General features: G+C 43.1%; 1 protein-coding gene across 1 annotated transcript in view; it reads right to left on the bottom strand.

The window, feature by feature from the left end:
* ADAMTS20 (ADAM metallopeptidase with thrombospondin type 1 motif 20) overlaps nt 1-12,487 on the bottom strand; it is a 146,607-nt gene extending 134,120 nt beyond the window's left edge. The window contains exon 1 of the mRNA XM_072146861.1: nt 12,101-12,487. Within this exon, the coding sequence (XP_072002962.1) occupies nt 12,101-12,191 (91 nt within the window). The 5' untranslated portion in view covers nt 12,192-12,487. The remainder of the gene's footprint in view (nt 1-12,100) is intronic.
* Nucleotides 12,488-21,595: the final 9,108 nt, after the last annotated feature.

Below are 21,595 nucleotides of genomic sequence, written 5' to 3'. Positions count from 1 at the left end.
TTTGTCCACCACCAGTCAGTCTTCCACGCAGTCCACCCATGTCACCGAAATCCCCACTCCTCCAGCTCCTGCACCTCAGCCTCCTCCCCCCCAGTCTGCCCCCTCCCAGGAAAATTTGCCATTTGAACCGGCATACTCTGAGGAACTGTTTTCTGGACCCTTCCCACAGTCACAAACCACTTGTCCGGTTGCTGCTGAGCAATTTTCCGATGCCCAGGTTTTCCACCAGTCACAGTCTGTGGGTGATGATGACCTTCTTGACGTAGTGGAAGTGTGTAAAGAGGTGTCCGACGATGAGGAGACACGGTTGTCAGACAGTGGGGAAGTTGTTGTCAGGGCAGGAAGTCCGAGGGGGGAGCAGACTGAGGGATCGGAGGATGATGAGGTGACAGACCCAAGCTGGGTTGAGAGGCCGGGTGAACACAGTGCTTCTGAGACGGAGGAGAGTCCTCGACCTGAACAGGTTGGAAGAGGCAGTGGTGGGGCCAGACGGAGAGGCAGGGCCAGAGCTGGTGCATCAGCGCCACTGTCAACTAGTGAAGCTCCCGTGGTGAGGGCTCTTGCGGCGAGGGCTAGATCTTCAGAAGTGTGGAGGTTCTTTAAGGAAACACCGGATGACCGACGGACTGTGGTGTGCAACATTTGCCAAACCAGGCTCAGCAGGGGTTCCACCACTACTAGCTTAACTACCACCAGTATGCGCAGGCATATGAATGCTAAACACCCCACTCAGTGGCAACAAGCCCGTTCACCTCCGGCCGTGCACACCACTGCTCCTTCCCCTGTGTCAGCTGCTAGTCAGCCCCCTGCCCAGGACCCTGGCCCAAAAACCCCATCGTCGCCTCCACGATCCTCCACAGCATCCACCAGCGTTCAGCTCTCCATACCCCAGACGCTGGAGCGGAAACGCAAATATAGTGCAACCCACCCGCACGCCCAAGCCCTTAATGTGCACATCTCCAGATTGCTTAGCCTGGAGATGCTGCCCTATAGGCTAGTAGAGACCGAGGCCTTTCGCAACCTCATGGCGGCGGCCGCCCCTCGGTATTCGGTCCCCAGCCGCCACTACTTTTCCCGATGTGCCGTCCCAGCCCTGCACCAGCACGTGTCAGACAACATCATCCGTGCCCTGACCAACGCCGTTTCTGACAAGGTCCACCTGACCACGGACACGTGGACGAGTGCTGCCGGGCAGGGCCACTATATATCGCTGACGGCACATTGGGTTAACTTGGTGGAGGCTGGGACCGAGACTGACCCTGGGGCTGCTCATATACTGCCGACGCCGAGGATTGCGGGGCCTACCTCGGTCCAGGTGTTTCAGGCCTACTATGCCTCCTCCTCCTCCCACCCCTCCTCCACCTCCTCCTCCGAACTACCATCCGTGGGCACGGCGCCATCAGTCGGTAGCTCTAGGCACAGCAGCAGTGCCGTCGCTAAGCGACAGCAGGCGGTGCTCAAACTGCTGAGCCTAGGCGACAAAAGGCACACCGCCCAAGAGCTATTACAGGGCATCACGGCGCAGACTGATCTGTGGCTGGCACCGCTGAACCTCAAGCCGGGAATGGTTGTGTGTGACAACGGCCGTAACCTGGTGGCGGCTCTGCAACTCGGCAGACTGACACATGTGCCATGCCTGGCCCATGTGTTAAATCTGATAGTGCAGCGTTTCCTCAAGACATACCCCAATCTGTCTGATTTGCTCACGAAGGTGCGCCGCATCTGTGCGCATTTCAGGAAGTCCAGCCCAGATGCTGCCACTCTCAGGGCAGCGCAGCGCCGCCTCCAACTGCCCGCTCACCGACTGTTGTGCGACGTGCCCACGAGGTGGAATTCAACACTGACCATGTTATCCAGAGTTTACCAGCAGCGCAGAGCGATTGTAGACTGCCAGATGTCAACTTCCACCAGAACTGGTAGTCAGGTCAGTCAGCTTCCTCAAGTCTACAATGAGGAGTGGACGTGGATGTCTGATATCTGTCAGGTGCTGAGTAACTTTGAGGAGTCAACACAGATGGTCAGTGGCGATGCCGCCATCATCAGCCTCACCATCCCGCTGCTTGGCCTGTTGAAAAACTCTCTGGTCAGCATGAAGTCGGAAGCTTTGCGCTCGTCACAAGAGACGGGGGAAGAATATTCCCTTGTTGATAGCCAAAGCACCCTGAGGTCTGTTTCTCAGCGCATATCGGAGGAGGTGGAGGTGGAGGAGGATGAGGAGGAAGAGGAGGAGAATGTTGGCGAGACACAAGAGGGGACCATTGTTGAGTCCTTCACTGTTCAGCGTGTATGGGCAGAAGAAGAGGAGTTGGAGGAGTTGGAGGAGGAGGAAATGGACAGTCAGGCCAGTGAGGGGAGTGAATTCTTACGCGTTGGTACTCTGGCGCATATGGCAGATTTCATGCTAGGCTGCCTATCCCGTGACCCTCGCGTTCAAAGAATTTATTCCAGCACCGATTACTGGGTGTTCACTCTCCTGGACCCACGGTACAAGCAAAATCTTGCCACTCTCATCCCTGCAGAGGAAAGGAGTGTGAGAATGCATGAATACCAGCAGGCCCTGGTGCACAAGCTGAAACAGTATTTCCCTTCTGACAGCGCTAGCGGCAGAGTGCGTAGTTCTGCGGGACAAGTAGCGAGGGAGAGTAGGCGAGCAGGCAGCTTGTCCAGCACTGGCAAGGGTACGCTTTACAAGGCTTTTGCCAGCTTTATGTCACCCCAGCAAGACACTGTCACCTGTCCCCAGTCTCGGCAGAGTAGGGCTGATCTTTACAGAAAGATGGTGAGGGAGTACGTAGCTGACCATACCATCGTCCTAAATGATCACACAGCTCCCTACAACTACTGGGTTTCAAAGCTGGACATGTGGCACGAACTGGCGCTGTACGCCTTGGAGGTTCTTGCCTGCCCTGCCGCTAGCGTCTTGTCCGAGCGGGTTTTCAGTGCAGCTGGTGGCATCATCACCGATAAGCGTACACGCCTGTCGACTGACAGCGCTGACAGGCTGACGCTTATTAAAATGAATAAAGGCTGGATTTCTCAGAATTTCCAATCTCCACCAGGTGAAGGAAGCTCAACCTGAATAATTGATCCACTCCTCCTCCTCCTCCTCATTTTCCTCCTTCTCCTCCTCTTTGTACAGTAAAGCAGAGGAAAATGGCTATTTTTTGACAGGGCCCACTGGCTCTTGCTATACTTCATGCATTTAATTTTTCTGGAGGGCCACCTACCCGGTCCTCTGTTTGAAACAATTTTTGTGAGTGCCACATACAGGCACTCAATCTATTCCATTTTTCTGGAGGGCCACCTACCCGGTCCTCTGGTTTGAACAATTTTTGGGACTGCCACATACAGGCACTCAATCTATTCCATTTTACTGGAGGGCCACCTACCTGCTCCTCTGGTTTGAAGAATTTTTGGGACTGCCACATACAGGCACTCAATCTATTCCATTTTACTGGAGGGCCACCTACCTGCTCCTCTGGTTTGAAGAATTTTTGGGACTGCCACATACAGGCACTCAATCTATTCCATTTTACTGGAGGGCCACCTACCTGCTCCTCTGGTTTGAACAATTTTTGGGACTGCCACATACAGGCACTCAATCTATTCCATTTTACTGGAGGGCCACCTACCTGCTCCTCTGGTTTGAAGAATTTTTGGGACTGCCACATACAGGCACTCAATCTATTCCATTTTACTGGAGGGCCACCTACCTGCTCCTCTGGTTTGAAAAATGTTTGGGACTGCCACATACAGGCACTATCCAAATTAAATTGTCTCCATAGCAGCCTCCACACGTTGTCTCCATTGCTACCTCCAAAAGTCGTCCATATAGCTGCCTCCATACATCGTCCCTTTATCAAACGAGGTGTGTCAGGCAGAAATTTGGGTTGTTTTCATGGATTCCACATCAAAGTTGTTAACTTTGTCGCCACCCTGCTGTGTTATCCACAAAATATACTGGCAAACTTTTACCATTTAGGGATATTATTTCAGCGCTTCTTGCGCATCTGTTTACATTCCCCTAACCCGCCATATCCCAAACTTATAAGAACGCTACTACACTTAACTTGGTGCAGGCTGGGACCGAGTCTGACCCTGGGGCTGGTCATATACTGCCGACGCAGAGAATTGCGGGGCCTACCTCGGTCCAGGTCTCAAAGGCCTACTATACCTCCTCCCACCCCTCCTCCACCTCCTCCTCCTCCGAATTACCATCCGTGGGCATGGCGCCATCAGTCGGTAGCTCTAGGCACAGCAGCAGTGCCGTCGCTAAGCGACAGCAGGCGGTGCTGAAACTGCTGAGCCTAGGCGATAAAAGGCACACCGCCCAAGAGCTATTACAGGGCATTCCACATCAAAGTTGTTAACTTTGTCGCCACCCTGCTGTGTAATCCACAAAATATACTTGCAAACTTTTACCATTTAGGGATATTATTTCAGCGCTTCTTGCGCATCTGTTTACATTCCCCTCACCCGCCATATCCTAAACTTATAAGAACGCTACTACACTTGATCTTATACAAAAGTGCTGTTTGGGGAGTAGCCTAGAGACAGGGGCTTGGATTTGCGAAAGCTCGCCTGGCAGCGGAGCGCCAGCTCCATGCGCATCATGCGCTTCTTGCGCATCTGTTTACATTCCCCTCACCCAGCATATCCTAAACTTATAAGAACGCTACTACACTTGATCTTATACAAAAGTGCTGTTTGGGGAGTAGCCTAGAGACAGGGGCTTGGATTGGCGAAAGCTCGTCTGGCAGCGGAGCGCCAGCTCCATGCCAAGATCCAACTAACATAGTTTTAACTGCAGCACCTTTAATCTACTACTAGTTCACTGCCTCCATACATGGTCCCCTTATCAAACGAGCTGTGTCAGGCAGAATTTTGGGTTGTTTTCATGGCTTCCATGTTAACTTTGTCGCCACCCTGCTGTGTAATCCACAAAATATACTGGCAAACTTTTATCATGTACCGATATTATTTGAGCACTTCTTGCTCACCTCCTTTGGTTCCTCTCTGCCACCCATTGGTTTGAAGCCTGAGTCCATTTAGGGTATGTCGCCATGACACTCTCTAGCCTGCTGCCGCTGCCTCTGCATGCCGTCCCCTATAGTGTCAGGGTCAATTATTGCATGTTTTAGATACTATCTAGCTTCATTCTGTCACTCTGTCATGGCCATGCTGTTGCCCATAATTTTGGCATAATGGTGCGTTTAAGCAGCCTCAGAGGCATCCATGCATGCTGCCCCTGCTGTTTCCTGTCCATTTCCGTGGTGTTTCCATCCTTTTCTGAGGTTCCCAGGTGTTTGGCCAAGCTTCCCTGTGCAGAGCCTTGGTCCCCTTGAAAAATGCTCGAGTCTCCCATTGACTTCAATGGGGTTCGTTATTCGAGACGAGCACTCGAGCATCGGGAAAAGTTCGTCTCGAATAACGAGTACCCGAGCATTTTAGTGTTCGCTCATCTCTATTTACAATCTATTAGACATAAACAAATGGACACTTGCCAGAAAAGAAATGTTAATCTTTTCCCCAATATAACGGTATGAAGAATGCAAACGGAAGGTGGTTTTCATTTGCATCAGTTCTAATCAATAGATTCTAATCAATAAAAAAGGGAAATGATGGACTTTAGGAAATAATGGCAAGACTGCTGATATAACAAGATGTCTGGGTAATGTATTCTGCAGAGGAGCTGGGCAACATAGACAGAGACAAAAGGTGAAGGGAAAGGAAATTATTCATTAACTTCTTTATTTTACTTCCTCCCCTTTGACAACCCCTTTAAAACCAGATCAGGTAAAACCTGGAGCTTGCCATACAATGAACAGAGCCTGATACAAATATATCAGTATATATTGTAATAGCTACAGTTGACAATGACATTAGGTCAGCCATGCTCCCTTTTTGTAGACTTGTTTGCATAATAAGGTTAACAATGTGGAGTGAACCGAATGTTTCTGATGGCATTAAATAGTTAAATGCTTAAAAGGGTATTCCGGGAATATGAATGTCTTATACAAAAACCCATAATGCTATAAATAAATGAAAACGGTATACCAAAACTCAATGTCATTAGTGCCAAAAAAGTATTTTATGACTCACAAAATTATCTGCGCTTTCTAAAGTATTCAGAGTTTATTATCTCTGTGCGCCAAAATTAATTACATTTTTTGGGGGCACATATAGTAGAGCTGGGAGCCAAATGTATTACATGTGAAGCCGATAGCTAGTCAGAAACACATATCAGTCATATCCTACAGCACAGGTAATAAATTCCCCTAAATGACCCAGAGATATTATTATGTCTGTATATGTTTTTTGTCTAAGTTGGTGTGTTGATGTGTTTTCCTAGTTTGCGCCACATTTATTACTGTGATTCAACACAATTGTGTCACCAAAGCATGAAGCACCAGCATTCATATATCTGGACAAATGTTTATTTGGGAATTTCATAAATTTTGGCCAACACTATGACATTTTGATTATATAACTCCTGAAAAATCTGTTATATATATATATATATATATGTATATATATATATATATATATATATATACTCGAGTATAAGCCGACCCAAGTATAACCCGAGGCCCCTAATTTTAAGACAAAAGCCAGGTAAAACCTATATTTTTTTTTAACCCGAGTTTGGGTTTTTAGCACATTTTTGTGTGCTGAAAAACTAGGCTTATACTCGAGTATATATATATATATATATATATATATATATATATATATATATCCAAAACCAATTCTGAGGTCAAGTCATCATTTCCACTTTTCAGCTATGTTATCTGCAGAGGTGTCAGCTACAGAAACCAAGCACAGACCAGACATCCACAGGAAGTTCAGAGGAGGTCAGAATCCAGCAAACTCATCTGCCATCTATATAAAACAGTGTTCTTATTACTAACATGCTTAAACAATATGTGGAAAGTTCATTATTTGCAAAAGTTATTTAATTCTTTAAAACGTGGACTTTTTAATGCTGTTTTATTTACCTAAAAGTCAAAGTTTTTGGCAGACACCACAGTGGCAGCAACAGTGAAGAGGGTTATTTTGGAGCAAGGCCACCATCAATCTGACACACTGATTACAGTGTATGCCTCTGAACAACCTGGCACAGTTGTATCTAGCATTCTATGGTTGAGACCAATGTAGAAAAAGCCATTTCCCCCATTGTGAAGGAAGAAGAAATACTTAGTTTCTTTAAAAAAGGGAGTTTGGGGAAGTTATATGTAACAACGTGAATTTAAAGAAGTTGCCCAGAAGATTACCCTATAGGTCAGAAGTATGTAGCAGAAATAATATTAATGCTACTTTGAGAAATGCAATGGAGGACAAATTCCTCGCCCCTTGAAAGCCTCCAGATACATCCACAGGCTCCGGCGTCTTGATGTACCCGGGACCCATTTTCATCTTTATTTAAAGGAAACCTACCAGTTCAAATGGTCGGTGTAAGCTGTAAGCACCGGGCACCAGCTCAGGGTGAGCTGGTGCCGGTGCTTACTTTCGTTAGTGTTATAAACCGCTGCATCCCGGTTTAAACACTTTTTAATGTTAATAGCTGTAAACGACCGTGCGCACATAGGAAGTGCTGGAGACGTCACGCACGGTCGCGCAGCGCCGAGGCAGCTACAGCTATAAACATTAAAAAGTGTTTAAACCGGGATGCAGCGGTTTATAACATTAACGAAAGTAAGTTCCGGCACCAGCTCACCCTGAGCTGGTGCTCGGTATTTACAGCTTACACCGACCATATGAACTGGTAGGTTTCCTTTAACATAATCATGTGGGGCCCTTTGGTCAGTGTGTTCCCATAGACTGCACACCTTTTACAGAAGGGGAGTCCTTGCATTATAACAAAATATGATGCAAGGACTTCCCGTCTGCTGGCCGAACTTCAGTGCCAGCACTGAATAGTTTCCAGCTTTTCTAATCTCTGAATGGTGGACTAATGTTGATATACATTTGGTTTACATGAGGCTCAGATCACACCTGCGGAGGAGCTTTCCATTACTCTCTCCATTTTCAGAGAAGGCTCAATGGGCAAGCTCTAGTCTTCCCCATTGACTTCAATGTACAGAAGGTTATCTTTCATTATGTCTCCAATATTAATACTAGCAGTCCCCGGGTTAAATACAGGATAGGGTCCGGTGGTTTGTTCTTAAGTTGAATTTGTACGTAAGTCGAAACTGTATATTTTATAATTGTAGATCCAGACAAAAAAAATTTGGGCTCCAGTGACAATTGGAGTTTAAACATTTTTTGCTGTAATGGGACCAGGGATTATCAATAAAGCTTCATTACAGACACCTTACAGCTGATTATTGCAATCTGGGACAAATGTAAAGCATTCAGAAAGCTTCACCAGAGGTCAGAAGGGTCTGTCTGTAACTATGGGTTGTCTGTAAGTCGGGTGTCCTTAAGTAGGGTACCGCCTGTAGTAGAAAAAAAGATGGGGGCTGCTGTGCTATTTTTTCTGCTATTTAATGAGGGTGATAGAACTTGCCAAACGCAAGTGTGAACAGAGCTTTACTTCTACCATTCTGTGATCATATTCACAAGTCAGAAATACTAAAGCTAGCAGAAGAACAGTTTCCCATGGTTTGCTGTTTTAGCTTTGGCTATTATCCCAAGTCATGTCACTGGAAAATGTATTTGCATGTTCTGTATCTGTTATCTGTGATCATTTACACTTGCCCCAACACACAAGACTGTTACCAGATGCCATGTTACATCAGCAGTCCTACTGACACTTTAGGTAGCCCCCCACAAATAGCTAGAAGGTCTGTATAGTAGCTTGTATCACAAGACTGTTGCAATTGTAAGCAATTCTAACACCTTAAGCATACAGTAGTAATTTCAGTGCCTGTTCCATTCATCCAAATACATTTTCACATTCAGATGTTTTATAAGAAGAAACCCATTGAACATTTTCCGCAAAATGTATCCATAAGTGTACAGCATAATCCAGATATTTTCCAAGCAGATTTTGTTGCAGATTTGCCCAGGATTTCACCCAGGATTGCAGAACTGCAATATTAAAAGTCAAGAGGAATTACTTGAGAGGGAAAAGCTGCAAATTTTAGAATCTGTAATCAATATTAGATTTTCACAAATTTTAGCCTATTTAACATAGAGAGTGAATTCTGCCATATCTCATAAAACTGGAAACCGCATTTTATTAGACTTGGATAATATCATATCATATCAACCTGATGCAACCTCTTACTTCATTCATATAAAGGCTGGAGGCAGCCATTGACAGGACAGCCGCCAAATGTGGAAACTGATCCATAACTGCAGACCAGTTTATAACAATCATTAATCATACAAGCTTATGGGTATGTATCAAAGTCATGATTTTTAGCCACAGATAATTTCTAACCTTTATTGGTGATGTTGGGGCTTTTACAATGGACTATAATCTTGCAGTATTTACACCACTGAACAGTGCTACAGCAAATCATTTCTATTTATATAGAAGGCTACCTGCACCAGAATCCTGCTACAGGCTATAGAGAAATTCTAGCAGGACCTAGCCAGGCCTCTTTGTTGTGTGCATATAACTGTGTGATAGTGTGATAGTATAGGCAGATGAATGAAGCAACTACTGTGAGGCAAACTAGAAGGTGTGACTTTATGAAGTAGAAGTTTCTGGGGGTATCATGCCTGGCGCCCAAGCAGAGCAGTACTAAGAGTGAAGGAACCCCAGGCCGGGGTTTGTCATGGTAACTATGACAGATACTAGAAAGTTCTCCACTCCTAGTCTTTACAATGGCCTCAGAGTTGCTGAACAGTAGTGAGTAGTTGGCTTAATACAAATCCAAATAAATTAATTCCTATGGTTTTCTTCAAAAATGGCTAAGTCTAATAAGTCTAAAACTTTGTGAGCAGGATATGATTACCCTGAGGAATAACGGAGGAATTGCTATAGAAAAGTCTATCGGACATACATGTGAATGCAATATCAGTAGCAAGATGTGCGGGGGACCTTCCTAAGTAGATTCTTTATGTATATTGCTGATAACAATGGGAATGATTAGTCATTCCAACCTGATGAATAGTGGGCTTTGCATAATTGAAACAGGGCTACAAATCTATGTAGAAGAATTACTGTGGTTTATTTCATTTGTGGCAACATTATTATGTCTTAGTAAGACTCAGTATAATAGATTTTCGAGAGGAATAACAGAGGAACTGCTATAAATTGATTTGCACTATGGAATTTGATGGCACTATAAAAGTAAAGATTATTATTATTATTATTATTATTATTATTATTATTATAAATACCAAACATGAATCCAGATCCAATGTTGGTGGTAGGCTATTTAAGGAAAACAGTAATGTCATATTTAATTATGAGAATTACTTTTATTCACAAAAATGAGGTCCCGCCGTGGGGACCAGATTCACGTCCAGTCACACAAAACACTATGTAGGAAGATTTTAGGCAACTACAAAACTAAACCTATGGATTCAATTTTTATCTGGACTGAAAGAGAACAGTAGTGCACTCTTTATTAACATACATAAGTAATAAATCTACTTAGAAAGGTTTGTTGCACATCCTGCTACTGATTGTATTTATATGTATGTTTGATAGATTTTCTATAGTAATTCCTCAGTTATTCCTCGGGGTAAACATATCCTGCAAGTTTAGATTCATGTAGTCTTTCATAGAAATTAGTTTACTTATTTGTAGTCCTGCATTGGCAATGTAAAGCCCACTACTCCTACTACTGTTCAGCACATCATTATTTGGATTTATTATGATGATACATGACTCATCACGCAAAGCGAAGGCAGAATTGTCCAGCAGCACAATCACAATCCAGAGATAACTATGAGCCCATTGTAAAAAAACAACAGGGCACATTTACTAACGGTCGTGCGCCAGTTTTCTGTCGGACTTTGCACGTTCTTTCTAGTGAAAACTGCTTGCACAGGTATTTAAGAATGGTCTGCACCACATTTGTGTCACACCGACCCTTTTGTGTGTCACGGCTGCACTATTCTTCCTGCACTGAAAGGGGCGTTTCGGTGCTCAGTCAGACTGTGCGCCAGATTTAACATGCAAAGTCCGACAGAAATGTGTTGCATGCCCTATGTTAAAGGTACACCAAATAAAAGGTGGTGCACTCTTTTGGGGTAGTGCAGAGGGGGCCAGATCCTGAAATCCAGAAACTGGCACCCTCTGCACACTACACAGGCAAACTGCACATAGTGCAGACTGCTCTGTTCTTAGTAAATGTGCCCCAAAGAGTGGATTACTGAGGATCAGGAGTAGTAACCATCAATAGATATAAAAGGCAAGGCAGAGAACACTCACCCATCCTGGGTGAAGATAGTCATGGCTGCTGAAATGCATAGGCGGTAGGCATTTTTGCTTTTGGCATCATACAGAATTGAGTCGCCTGTCAGTGCTCCTCTGCTCTTGAATCTAAGTACTGCTCTGTTTGGGCTCTTCCGCACGTGATACCACCAGTAACACCTTCATAAAGTAACATTACCACTAAACACAGATATCTGTGCTACATTCAGCCACCTATTACATCATGCTCAGGGAAAGCTCCTGTGCTTACAGGGCTTCATGTTTATTAAACGTATGCCTTGTATACATTGCCATCTAGGTACAAGTGCACTTACCACTGGTCAGTTCAGCTGTCTTATTAGCCTCTATGGGAGTGCCGGTCACCCTGCTCCTGACAATTTCTATTTCTGAAGCACTATACCAGTGATGGCGAACCTTTTAGAGACCAAGTGCCCAAACTACCATCAAAAGTGCCAACACGGCAATTTAAGAAGTGACTTATTGCACCCAGCTCTGTTACAGCATTCGATCATATCAGCATCCTGAGGACACCAATACAGTAGCTTGAGAAGAACAATCGCAGGGGCTTGGATAGTGCAACACATTCTTGACTTCCTTGGTTTTGTGGGGCGAATAATGTGCCACCACTGCCCTACACCCTACTATTGCATATGTGTAGCTTCTATGTCATACATATACACCTCTGCAGACACCGGTGACAGTAAATCTCATTCATTCCCAGAGCATGCAGGCGGGGAAGTCATGCTGTCATTGGAGTATTACCTTGCTTGGGGTGAAGCCTGTTTTCCCAGGAGCCTATGTGCAGGACACAGAGGTGACAGAGGAGCCCCGCCAGCCAGTGTGCAGCCAGCATGTTCCTTTCTTGTGTGAGAGTAGACTAGGGCTAAGGTCCTCCGTTCCCACTTTCTTCCCTCCCTCCCTCCTCGGTCGCTCTCCCCCAGCCGGTGCCCCTCACAAGTGCTCGGGAGCCTGTACGGACTGTCTTTCTCTTCTCTGCCCCTCAGACAAATCTCGCCTGTGCCGCCGCCGCCAACCTCGCATCGCTTCGTCCTTGTCCCTTCCTTGTAGTGCCTTCAGCTGCCACAGCTGGGACTTGAACGGAGTACATGTGTGAAGCTGTGGCTCGCTGCCAACAACTTTGCTCCTCCGTCCTCCTTACTCTGACCATCCCAGGACCCAACATCAAAGAAAAGAGCCCGCCTTCTAGCCAGCCCCTGACACAAGCTGACATCATAGCCCCTCTAGCTGGAAGGGAGCCTATCTATCCTAGAAACTCACATGGATACTGCTTCCAGCTGCTCAAGGCTCTGCTAGTGCCAAGCTGGAGAAGCAGGGGGTTATACAGAGGGACAAGCAACATTCACACTATCTCCAAATCCAGCATGCCAGACACTGTCACTCACATAAAACAGGCGCCTTATAAAGAGAAAGGAGAGTCCTTCTCCACCCTGGATTCTTTTTGTGGACCTGAATACTCTTGATTCTTTTTGTGGTTTTATACTGTTCCACACTTTTCGTTATTAGCTAGAATGGCTGTGTGTATGGTGGCTCACAAATACAACAGTAAGGATGGATTGTAGGCACCAAGCTGCACAGATATACAAATCTTGGTGTATATTTAGAGTACAGTTACATATACAACTGCAAACATCGGTGGAATCATTAGTCATACTGTTGTATATATCTGGGAGATACAGCTGCATATACTGTACCTTGGAATGTGTCTGGCACATAGTAGATGAACACATCTAGAGATTATATTTGGCGTAGATGCATATATCTGGGCATATGTTTGGCACCTGTCATACAGGTGCATAAATCCAGAGAACAGCATTAACTTACATTTTGTACATTATACAAAATTTCATGGATGACCAAAAATAGCAATTCTTGCTTTGTTTTAACCATGTTCAATTTGCTGGATAAACAATAGACTCAGCTATTTTAATGCACCAGGTTCTTGTGTAATTAGCACCAAAATACTGTTTACAAGACTTTCAACAGAAACATTTATTGCACTTTTTTGCCTCATCTTACAGTTTTGAACATACACCATTAGGCATTCTTATACTACACCAGACTTATTATCCAACATCAGACTCTTTAATTAATCAGGTTCAGCAGAACTGCCTAGCTCTACTTTCAGATACCTTTGAAAAATATACCCCGCTGGGGCAAATTAAGACAATATACAGTTATATATGGCTGCTCCAGATTTATCAATGTGTCTGATGCTGGATAATAGATAAAGTCTAAAATAGATAATATCAGCAGTACTCAATGTGGTGCACAGCATATCTGATGAATAATGGAAGACTTTTGATTTAATACTTTATCCTGAAGTGCTGCTGATATTTTCTACTTTATCTATAATTGGATTCTGGCAACTAGAATGAACATCTGGGGTGCACCCCTACCTATATTCGAGTTACCACTAATTTGTTGGCTAACCGGATGCTGTTCCACATGAATTAGTGTTGATGCTGGATTATAAGACTAGTTGTACCTTCTGGTGCATTGTCATCATTTTTCATGCACAGGACGATTTCTAGTGAAGTCACACTCTCTTTTAGGAAACCATGGCACTTTTGTTGTACTAGTCATAAAAATGTCATAAACCCTTGATGAATGTGGCGCAAAGCATTCATGACTGTTGTTGTGATGCAAATTAAGGCAGAATTCTTTTGTAAACAAAGAGATAAATATGCCTCAATATGTTTACAATCCTAAATGTCCTGTTTTTAGTCTTTGCTTCTTTCCTGCTATTGCGATTTTTGGAAGATGAGCATTGGATACCTACTGTCAACAGTATGGTTTATTTCTATCAATATGTTAGAATTAAATTAGTAGGACAATACTCAATATTGTTAAAAAAGTTCACAGCAAAACAATAAGAATGCAATTGAATAGTACAGGTGGTCCCCAACTTACAGTGGGTATGTAAAGTATTCAGAACTTTTCCAAATTTTTCGCTTTCTTTCATTGCAGCCACTTGGTAAGTTTAATAAAGTTCTTTTTTTGCTCATTAATGTAAACTCTGCACTCCATCTTGATAGAAAAAAACAGAAATGTAGATATTTTTGCTAATTTATTAAACAAGAAAAACCTGAAATATCTCATGGTCATGAGTATTCAGACCCTTTGCTCAGTATTAAGTAAAAGCCCCATTTGCGCTAGTACAGCCATGAATCTTCTTGGGAATTATGTAACAAGTGTTTCACACCTGGATTTGGGGATCCTCTGCCATTCTTCCTTGTAGATCCTCTCCAGTTCTCTCAGGTTGGATGTTGAATGTTGTGGAAGCCATTTTCAAGTCTCTCCACAGATGCTCAGTTGGGTTTAGGTCAGATCAAGAATGATCAGAGAGTTATTCTGAAGCCACCGCTTTGTTCATACTACAGTACCTTCTGCTGGTGCTGTAGCTGAGATGTTTCACCTGGCAGGGGAACTATAGCAATTGGGGTTATTAGAGTCCTATAGTAGTTCCAGGAAAGTGTCCCCTGTCTGGGGTAAGGGCTGTTACTGTACACGTCCCACTATTGAAGGGTGCCATCTCTGTCTGACACCTACAGATGCTGAAAGCTCCCACTGCCCGGCCCCTGTGTCAGTCATACCTTTAGTTATGGACCTGAGCGGGGAAGCGACACATGCAGGATATCGGGCGCATGATCCTAGCAAAGTGCATGATCGTCGGACAATGCACTTTCTATGAACTCCTCCGGACGGGTAAGTAAATGTGCTCCAGTATGTGGAGTTCCCCTGGGTCAGGGGATTCATCTGTGCAAAATCCTGTGATTGTAAATGCAACAATACAGACTCCTTTAGCAGACATACATACACATAAACAACTTTATATATTAGATTATGGCCATCTGTGTTATGGTCAATGTAAATTTATTTAATCTGTGTACAAGATGCATACTGCTAAGAGAGTTTCAATTTTCCCCCTGAAGACCTGACCTCTCTTACAGGGAACCTGTCATCAGAGACCCTTTTTTGGCTTCCCTCATGTCCTGACAGACAACTAATAGAATATACCCAAAATTCTTTCATTTGTGGATCAAATGACTTATTAACTTATATTAAACTTTAGCTGGCTCCCTACCAGTTGTGTCTCCTGTATCCCCTGGGCGTGTTCATCACAGAGCTGAGTCCCCCACCCCTCCTGTGTAAAATACTCCTCTTCCTTTACTTTGAAAAAAAGGAAGTCAGATCTCTAGAACATCATACTTAATCTTGACCTGTATTCTCCCCACACCCTCTCCTTTTTGTCTTGTCCTGTTATTTGTATTTATTTCAGTTTTGGATTCTGTTAAGATTCCTCTTTGGCTCAGGGGTTACTTTCTAGTTTATTCCTGATACTGTACATCAACTTTGTTATACTGTTATGGATTACTGCATTCATGCAGTTGTATGTATGTGCATTACTACTATTACAGACCTTGTTTTTTATGTTCCTGTTTTGTATTTTTATAAAAATGGATCATTTAGTAAGTTAGAAGAATCTAATCCTTGAGATCAAGAGTTGGCATTACTCTTCTGGATTCTGTCAGGCCTGAAACACCAACTGCAGTAATGGACTTTACCCTTTCTGGTGCTCTATCAGCACAGTGCAGCTGTTGTATCAGCGACTGAGAATGCCAACTACAGTACAAATGTAACACAGAGTAATGTAGGTCACAGTTTTGAGTAAGTAGTGGAGTAAATGTAGAAAACGCAGCCAGGCAATGTGAAAGAATTTCCTACATCTCTATGTTGTGCAAGAACTTACAGTATATACATAATTTAGAAAAGATATGAATAGATAAATGTATCACAGTCAACATTGTACACACCACCAAGCTATCATACTCTACACTTTTCCGTTCTCATATTTTGCTGTGTATCCTTCTGCTAAAAAATCTTTCGATCCCAGTTTTTCTGTTCTTCAATATAAATTCCATGATATCTCAACTTTATGGGGCAGATTTACTTACCCGGTCCAATCGCGATCCAGTGGCGCGTTCTCTGCGCTGGATTCGGGTCCGGCCGGGATTTAATAAGGTAGTTCCTCCACCGTCCACCAGGTGGCGCTGCTGCGCTCAAAAGCTTCTGAACGTGCCGGAATTCACCGAGGCCGGGCTGAGTGAAGGTAAGTGCGTCCCGAGCAACACATTTTCCGTTTTTAAATGCGGCGGTTTTTCCAAATACGTCGGGTTTTCGTTCGGCCACACCCCAGATTTCCGTCGCACGCATGCCGGCGCCGATGCGCCACAATCCGATCGCGAGCGCCAAAATCCCGGGGCAATTCAGGTACAATCGGCGCAAATCGGAAATATTCGGGTAACACGTTGGGAAAACGCGAATCGGGCCCTTAGTAAATTACCCCCTATGTGTTGTGTTTTAGAAGAGGCACCTTGTGCAATGCAAATAGTGAAATGCCTTTGGCTGCTAGGTGTGTCATCTATCGAAACCAAGCACACAATTTTAATCATTAATTGAAATATTAATTGAAAACCTGAATAATAATCCCTCTAAATTAGTCAGTATAAATGAACAAGTATAAAGTAAATATATTTTTCTCAACTTTTAAATGTTGCTGTACCAGAAATTGAAGGTGCTAATGAGTGTATTACACTTGTGAATACACTACAATTCATTTAAACATGTTACTAAAACAAAGCCTAGCATTGCAAAAGAAAATACATACATAGTGCATGTATAATAAATATAATATCAGAATGTCTAATTCTTATCAATATAAATTAAGTGCTGGTGCATAATACAATAATCTATGTTTCCAAAAATACCATGTCACAAAAGTGTACAAGGGAAAAAGGCTACAGTATACAAATACTTGAATATAATCGAAATGAAAAAATATGAAGAGAATATAAAATCAAGATATATCAAGGGAAATCCAACTCACTGGATATAAAAACACACCCACAAGTTAACTTGTTATCCCCCATCCAATGTCCTGTTCTTACGAATGGGTGGAAGAACAGGTAAAGTATGCATCCTGGCGTTTCATTCAATAGTATGGAAGTGTCGGAGATTGCTGAGAACAGCACTACCTTCTGCACTGGAAGTTCTCGTGATTAGTGAGGGTCCCAGCAGTTGGACCCCAGTGATCAGCTTATTATTCCCTATTCTGTGGATATGGGATTGCTTGCTTTAAAGCTTACCACCTCATTTATTAGAAGACACAGTCTGCAATACAGTGATCCAGTGGGTTTACTTCCCCATTACCGCTTCCTTAACATCACTGTCCCAGGAACATGACTTTGTCTTTACCCTGGACTTGTAGTTAATTTTAGTTACTCCCATGAAAATGAAGTTTTAGTGTAGACTAATGTTCCAACAATGTTAATTCCATCACAGATCTGGATTTCTGCTGTAGTAATGGAAGGACATGTTTTGTCCAATATAAAATAGCCAGAATAGACAGCTTCTTCGTCAGAGTAGCACCAAAGCATGTATCTGGCCATTATAACAGCTGCCTGCTGAGGTTAAAAATCTTTTTACCGTATATATAAGCCAAAGCCCCTAATTTTACCACCAAAAACTGGGAAAACCTATTGACTCAAGTATAAGCCGAGGGTTGGAAATGCATTGATCAGAGCCCCCTCCCCCCAGTATATAGCCAACAAGCCCCCAGTAGTATACAGCCAGTCTGCCCCATGTAGTATACAGCCAGCCAACCCCATGTAATATACAGCCAGCCTGCCCCCTGTAGTATTCAGCCAACCTTCTCCCTGTAGTATACAGCCAGCCTGCCCCCTATAGTATACAGCCAGCTCCCTATAGTATACAGCCAGCCCCCAGTAGGGTGAGTATATAAGTTAATTTTTTTATTGACTCGTGTATAAACCGAGGTGAGGTTTTTCAGCGCATTTTTTGTACCGAAAATCTCCAGTATATACGGTAAAAAGAAACAAAGGTTGAATTGACTTTTATGAGACAACCTCTTTAGTGAAAGATCAATATTAGATTATATTTAGTGCAAAATAAAGAATAGATCAATTTTGAAAGTGCATGTTACCATCAATGATCTGTCAATCCTGTAACTATTAATTGAAAGAAAATATTTGTGAGTAGAAATGCAATATGCTGGCATCAGCCCAGAATATAACATTATACTCTCTCACATACTTCCAAAGCTGTTATTAGATGTGTCAGCTAGTGAGCTGCTATTAAAATCCATTTACAGACTTCAAAGTATGCTCAGTATATTTCAATAGGTCTTCTTGATGTTCACGCTAAGTAACAAATTACTGCCCCGTAGTTCCTTTACCTATGTTTCTGGAACAAGTTATTACATGTACCAGGACTAATTTATAGAACAAAGTTTTATTTAAAAGAAAAAGCCAATTTAGTGGACAATTTATATACACATTTTATACTAACATTGCAATATTAAGCATCAACTGACAGCAGAAATATAATGATGGTGATATTTATCAGTATGTTATACAATTATACAGAAAATAATAGGTCTGCGAGTCACTGGGCCATTCCGTTATGAGTAAATTCTGCACTTGACTGATCAATTCATTCACAGCAAGGGGGATAAATGTTCTTATGTTGGTGGGTTTACTAATCCAAAAAGAAAAAAGGGGGCAACATCAGCCTTATGGTTTCCTTAAAAGGGATTAATGTCATTTTATTACTGTATCAATGTCATTTATGCCCCCCATAAAGGCTTCCTATGTGTAGTCACCCCCCACCCCAATGTATGTGCAGATGTATGTTACTCATCTTTCCCTGAAGCAGTAGCAGTCTTCTTCTCTTCTGTGGTTGTACGCCATTCTGAATCCAGCAGTCTTGATGTAATGACCTCACCAAATCTGGTGGCTTCACAGCCATGAAGACTGCCACAGCTTCAGAGGAGCAGGGAAAGGTGGGTATCGGAGTACCTTAGGTCCTATGCCACTCTCCTAAGTAGCACAGCATAGGAGCAGGAAGAGGGCCGGAGAACACAAGACAGTGGGCGGGATGTGTCCCGTGGGCCTTGTGTTTGACACCTGTGCACTAGAGACTTTTAGTAAAAAAATAGACCCAGGGTTGCTCATATGAGGATGCGCCGAACACCCACTGGTCACTGGGAAATACAGCTCAGTATGAGGAACAGGTTTGAAATCTAGCATCAATATGGATGCTGGATCCTTCAATAAACTGGATTGGTGGATTGACAGTGGTTTCATCACCACAGATTATCTTCTGTTTTGTAATGTGCACTGTCTTTTATGTTCTTTATGTATTACAGAATCGCTGTATTATTTTTCTTGTTCTTTTTACTAACTTGATATGTTGCTTATCTCTGAGCCTCAAAGACAGAGGTGACAAATGGAAAACTGTAAGTACCGTATTTTTCGGACTATAAAACGCTCCTTACTATAAGACGCACCTGAAATTTAGGCTTCCAGAAAAGGAAAAATATACTTTAAACCAATTAAGATATCCCTGTTGGTCGCACTAAAGCACAGCACACATCCATACATTTACACCCACAGCACTGTTACATCCATACATTTACACACACAGATCTGCTACATCCATACATTTACACACACAGCTCTGCTACATCCATACATTTACACACAAAGCTCTGCTACATTCATACATTTACACACACAGCTCTGTTTCATCCATTCATTTACACACACAGCTCTGTTTCATCCATTCATTTACACACACAGATCAGCTATACAAACACAAACAGAAATAGGAACACTCTCACCACTGCTGCATACATTGTCACTACTATACACAGTGGGCACTGCAAAATACACACACACTGACCGGGCGCTACTATACACATGAATACTACTATACACATATAAGGAACACTCTGGGAACTACTCTACACATGAATACACATACATCTCTGCTATATACACATATAAGGAACACAGTGGGAATTACCTTACACATAAATACATACACAACTCTCCTATACACAAATAAGAAACACACTGGGTAGCACTATACACATGAAGACACACAGCCCTACTATACACACATAAGGAACACTCCGGGAACTACTCTAAACATGAACACACACACAGCTCTACTATACACATATAAGGAACAGACTGGGAAGTACTACACACATGAATACACGCACAGTACTGCTATACACATATAAGGAACACTCTGGGAACTACTCTACACATGAATACACACACAGCTCTACTACACACATATAAGGAACACACTGGGAGCTACTCTACACATGAATACATACACAGTTCTACTATACACACATAAGGAACACTCCGGGAACTACTCTACACATGAATATAGACACAGCTATTCTATACACATATAAGGAACACACTGGGAAGTACTACACACATGAATACACGCACAGCACTGCTATACACATATAAGGAACACACTGGGAACTACTCTACTCATGAATACATACACAGTTCTACTATACACATATAAGGAACACACTGGGAACTACTCTACACATGAATACACACACAGCTCTACTATACACATATAAGGAACAGACTGGGAAGTACTACACACATGAATACACGCACAGCTCTGCTATACAAATATAAGGAACACTCTGGGAACTACTCTACACATGAATACACACACAGCTCTACTATACACATATAAGGAACACACTGGGAAGAACTACACAAATACAGAACCCTTCCCCCTTCCCCTCCTCTTCTTCTTACCCTGTCCCAGCGCAGCACGTCCCCATTCTCGGCAGCATCAGACCTGTGGTGATGTGAGAAGTATGTGATCAGTCACATGCTTCTGACATCACCGCAGGTCGTGTAGGTCCTGCCGAGGCTCTGCTCTCTGGGAGATCGGATGAAGTACTATTTCAGGGCATTATCCGATCTCCATTACATCGGTCAGGAGCGTCTGGCAGCTGGATTTTTCTTGCTAAAAAGTGCATCTTATAGCCAAAAAATATGGTAAGTTTATTCTAATATGATTGGAACCAATATATTAATATTTATTATAGCTGACCTACTCAAGTAATGACATCTTCTTCTCCAATGTAGACTTGAGTTGACATCTATTTGTTATTCAAGCAGTCCCAAGATGATGAATAACATAAGTTCCAAGGGGGAGATTTATCAGAAGTGTCTGGGGTAAAAACCATTCTAGTTGCCCATGGCAAACAATCAAGCTTAGCTGTAAATTTATAAATAGCTGTGGGAAAATGAAAGCTGAGCTCTGATTGGTTACCATGAGCAAATCGAACAGTTCTCAGACATTTCTGATAAATCTTCCCATGAA

This window comes from Engystomops pustulosus, chromosome 4 (genome assembly GCF_040894005.1).
Source record: "Engystomops pustulosus chromosome 4, aEngPut4.maternal, whole genome shotgun sequence".
NCBI lineage: Eukaryota > Metazoa > Chordata > Amphibia > Anura > Leptodactylidae > Engystomops > Engystomops pustulosus.
This window is presented reverse-complemented; position numbering and strand designations above follow the sequence as displayed.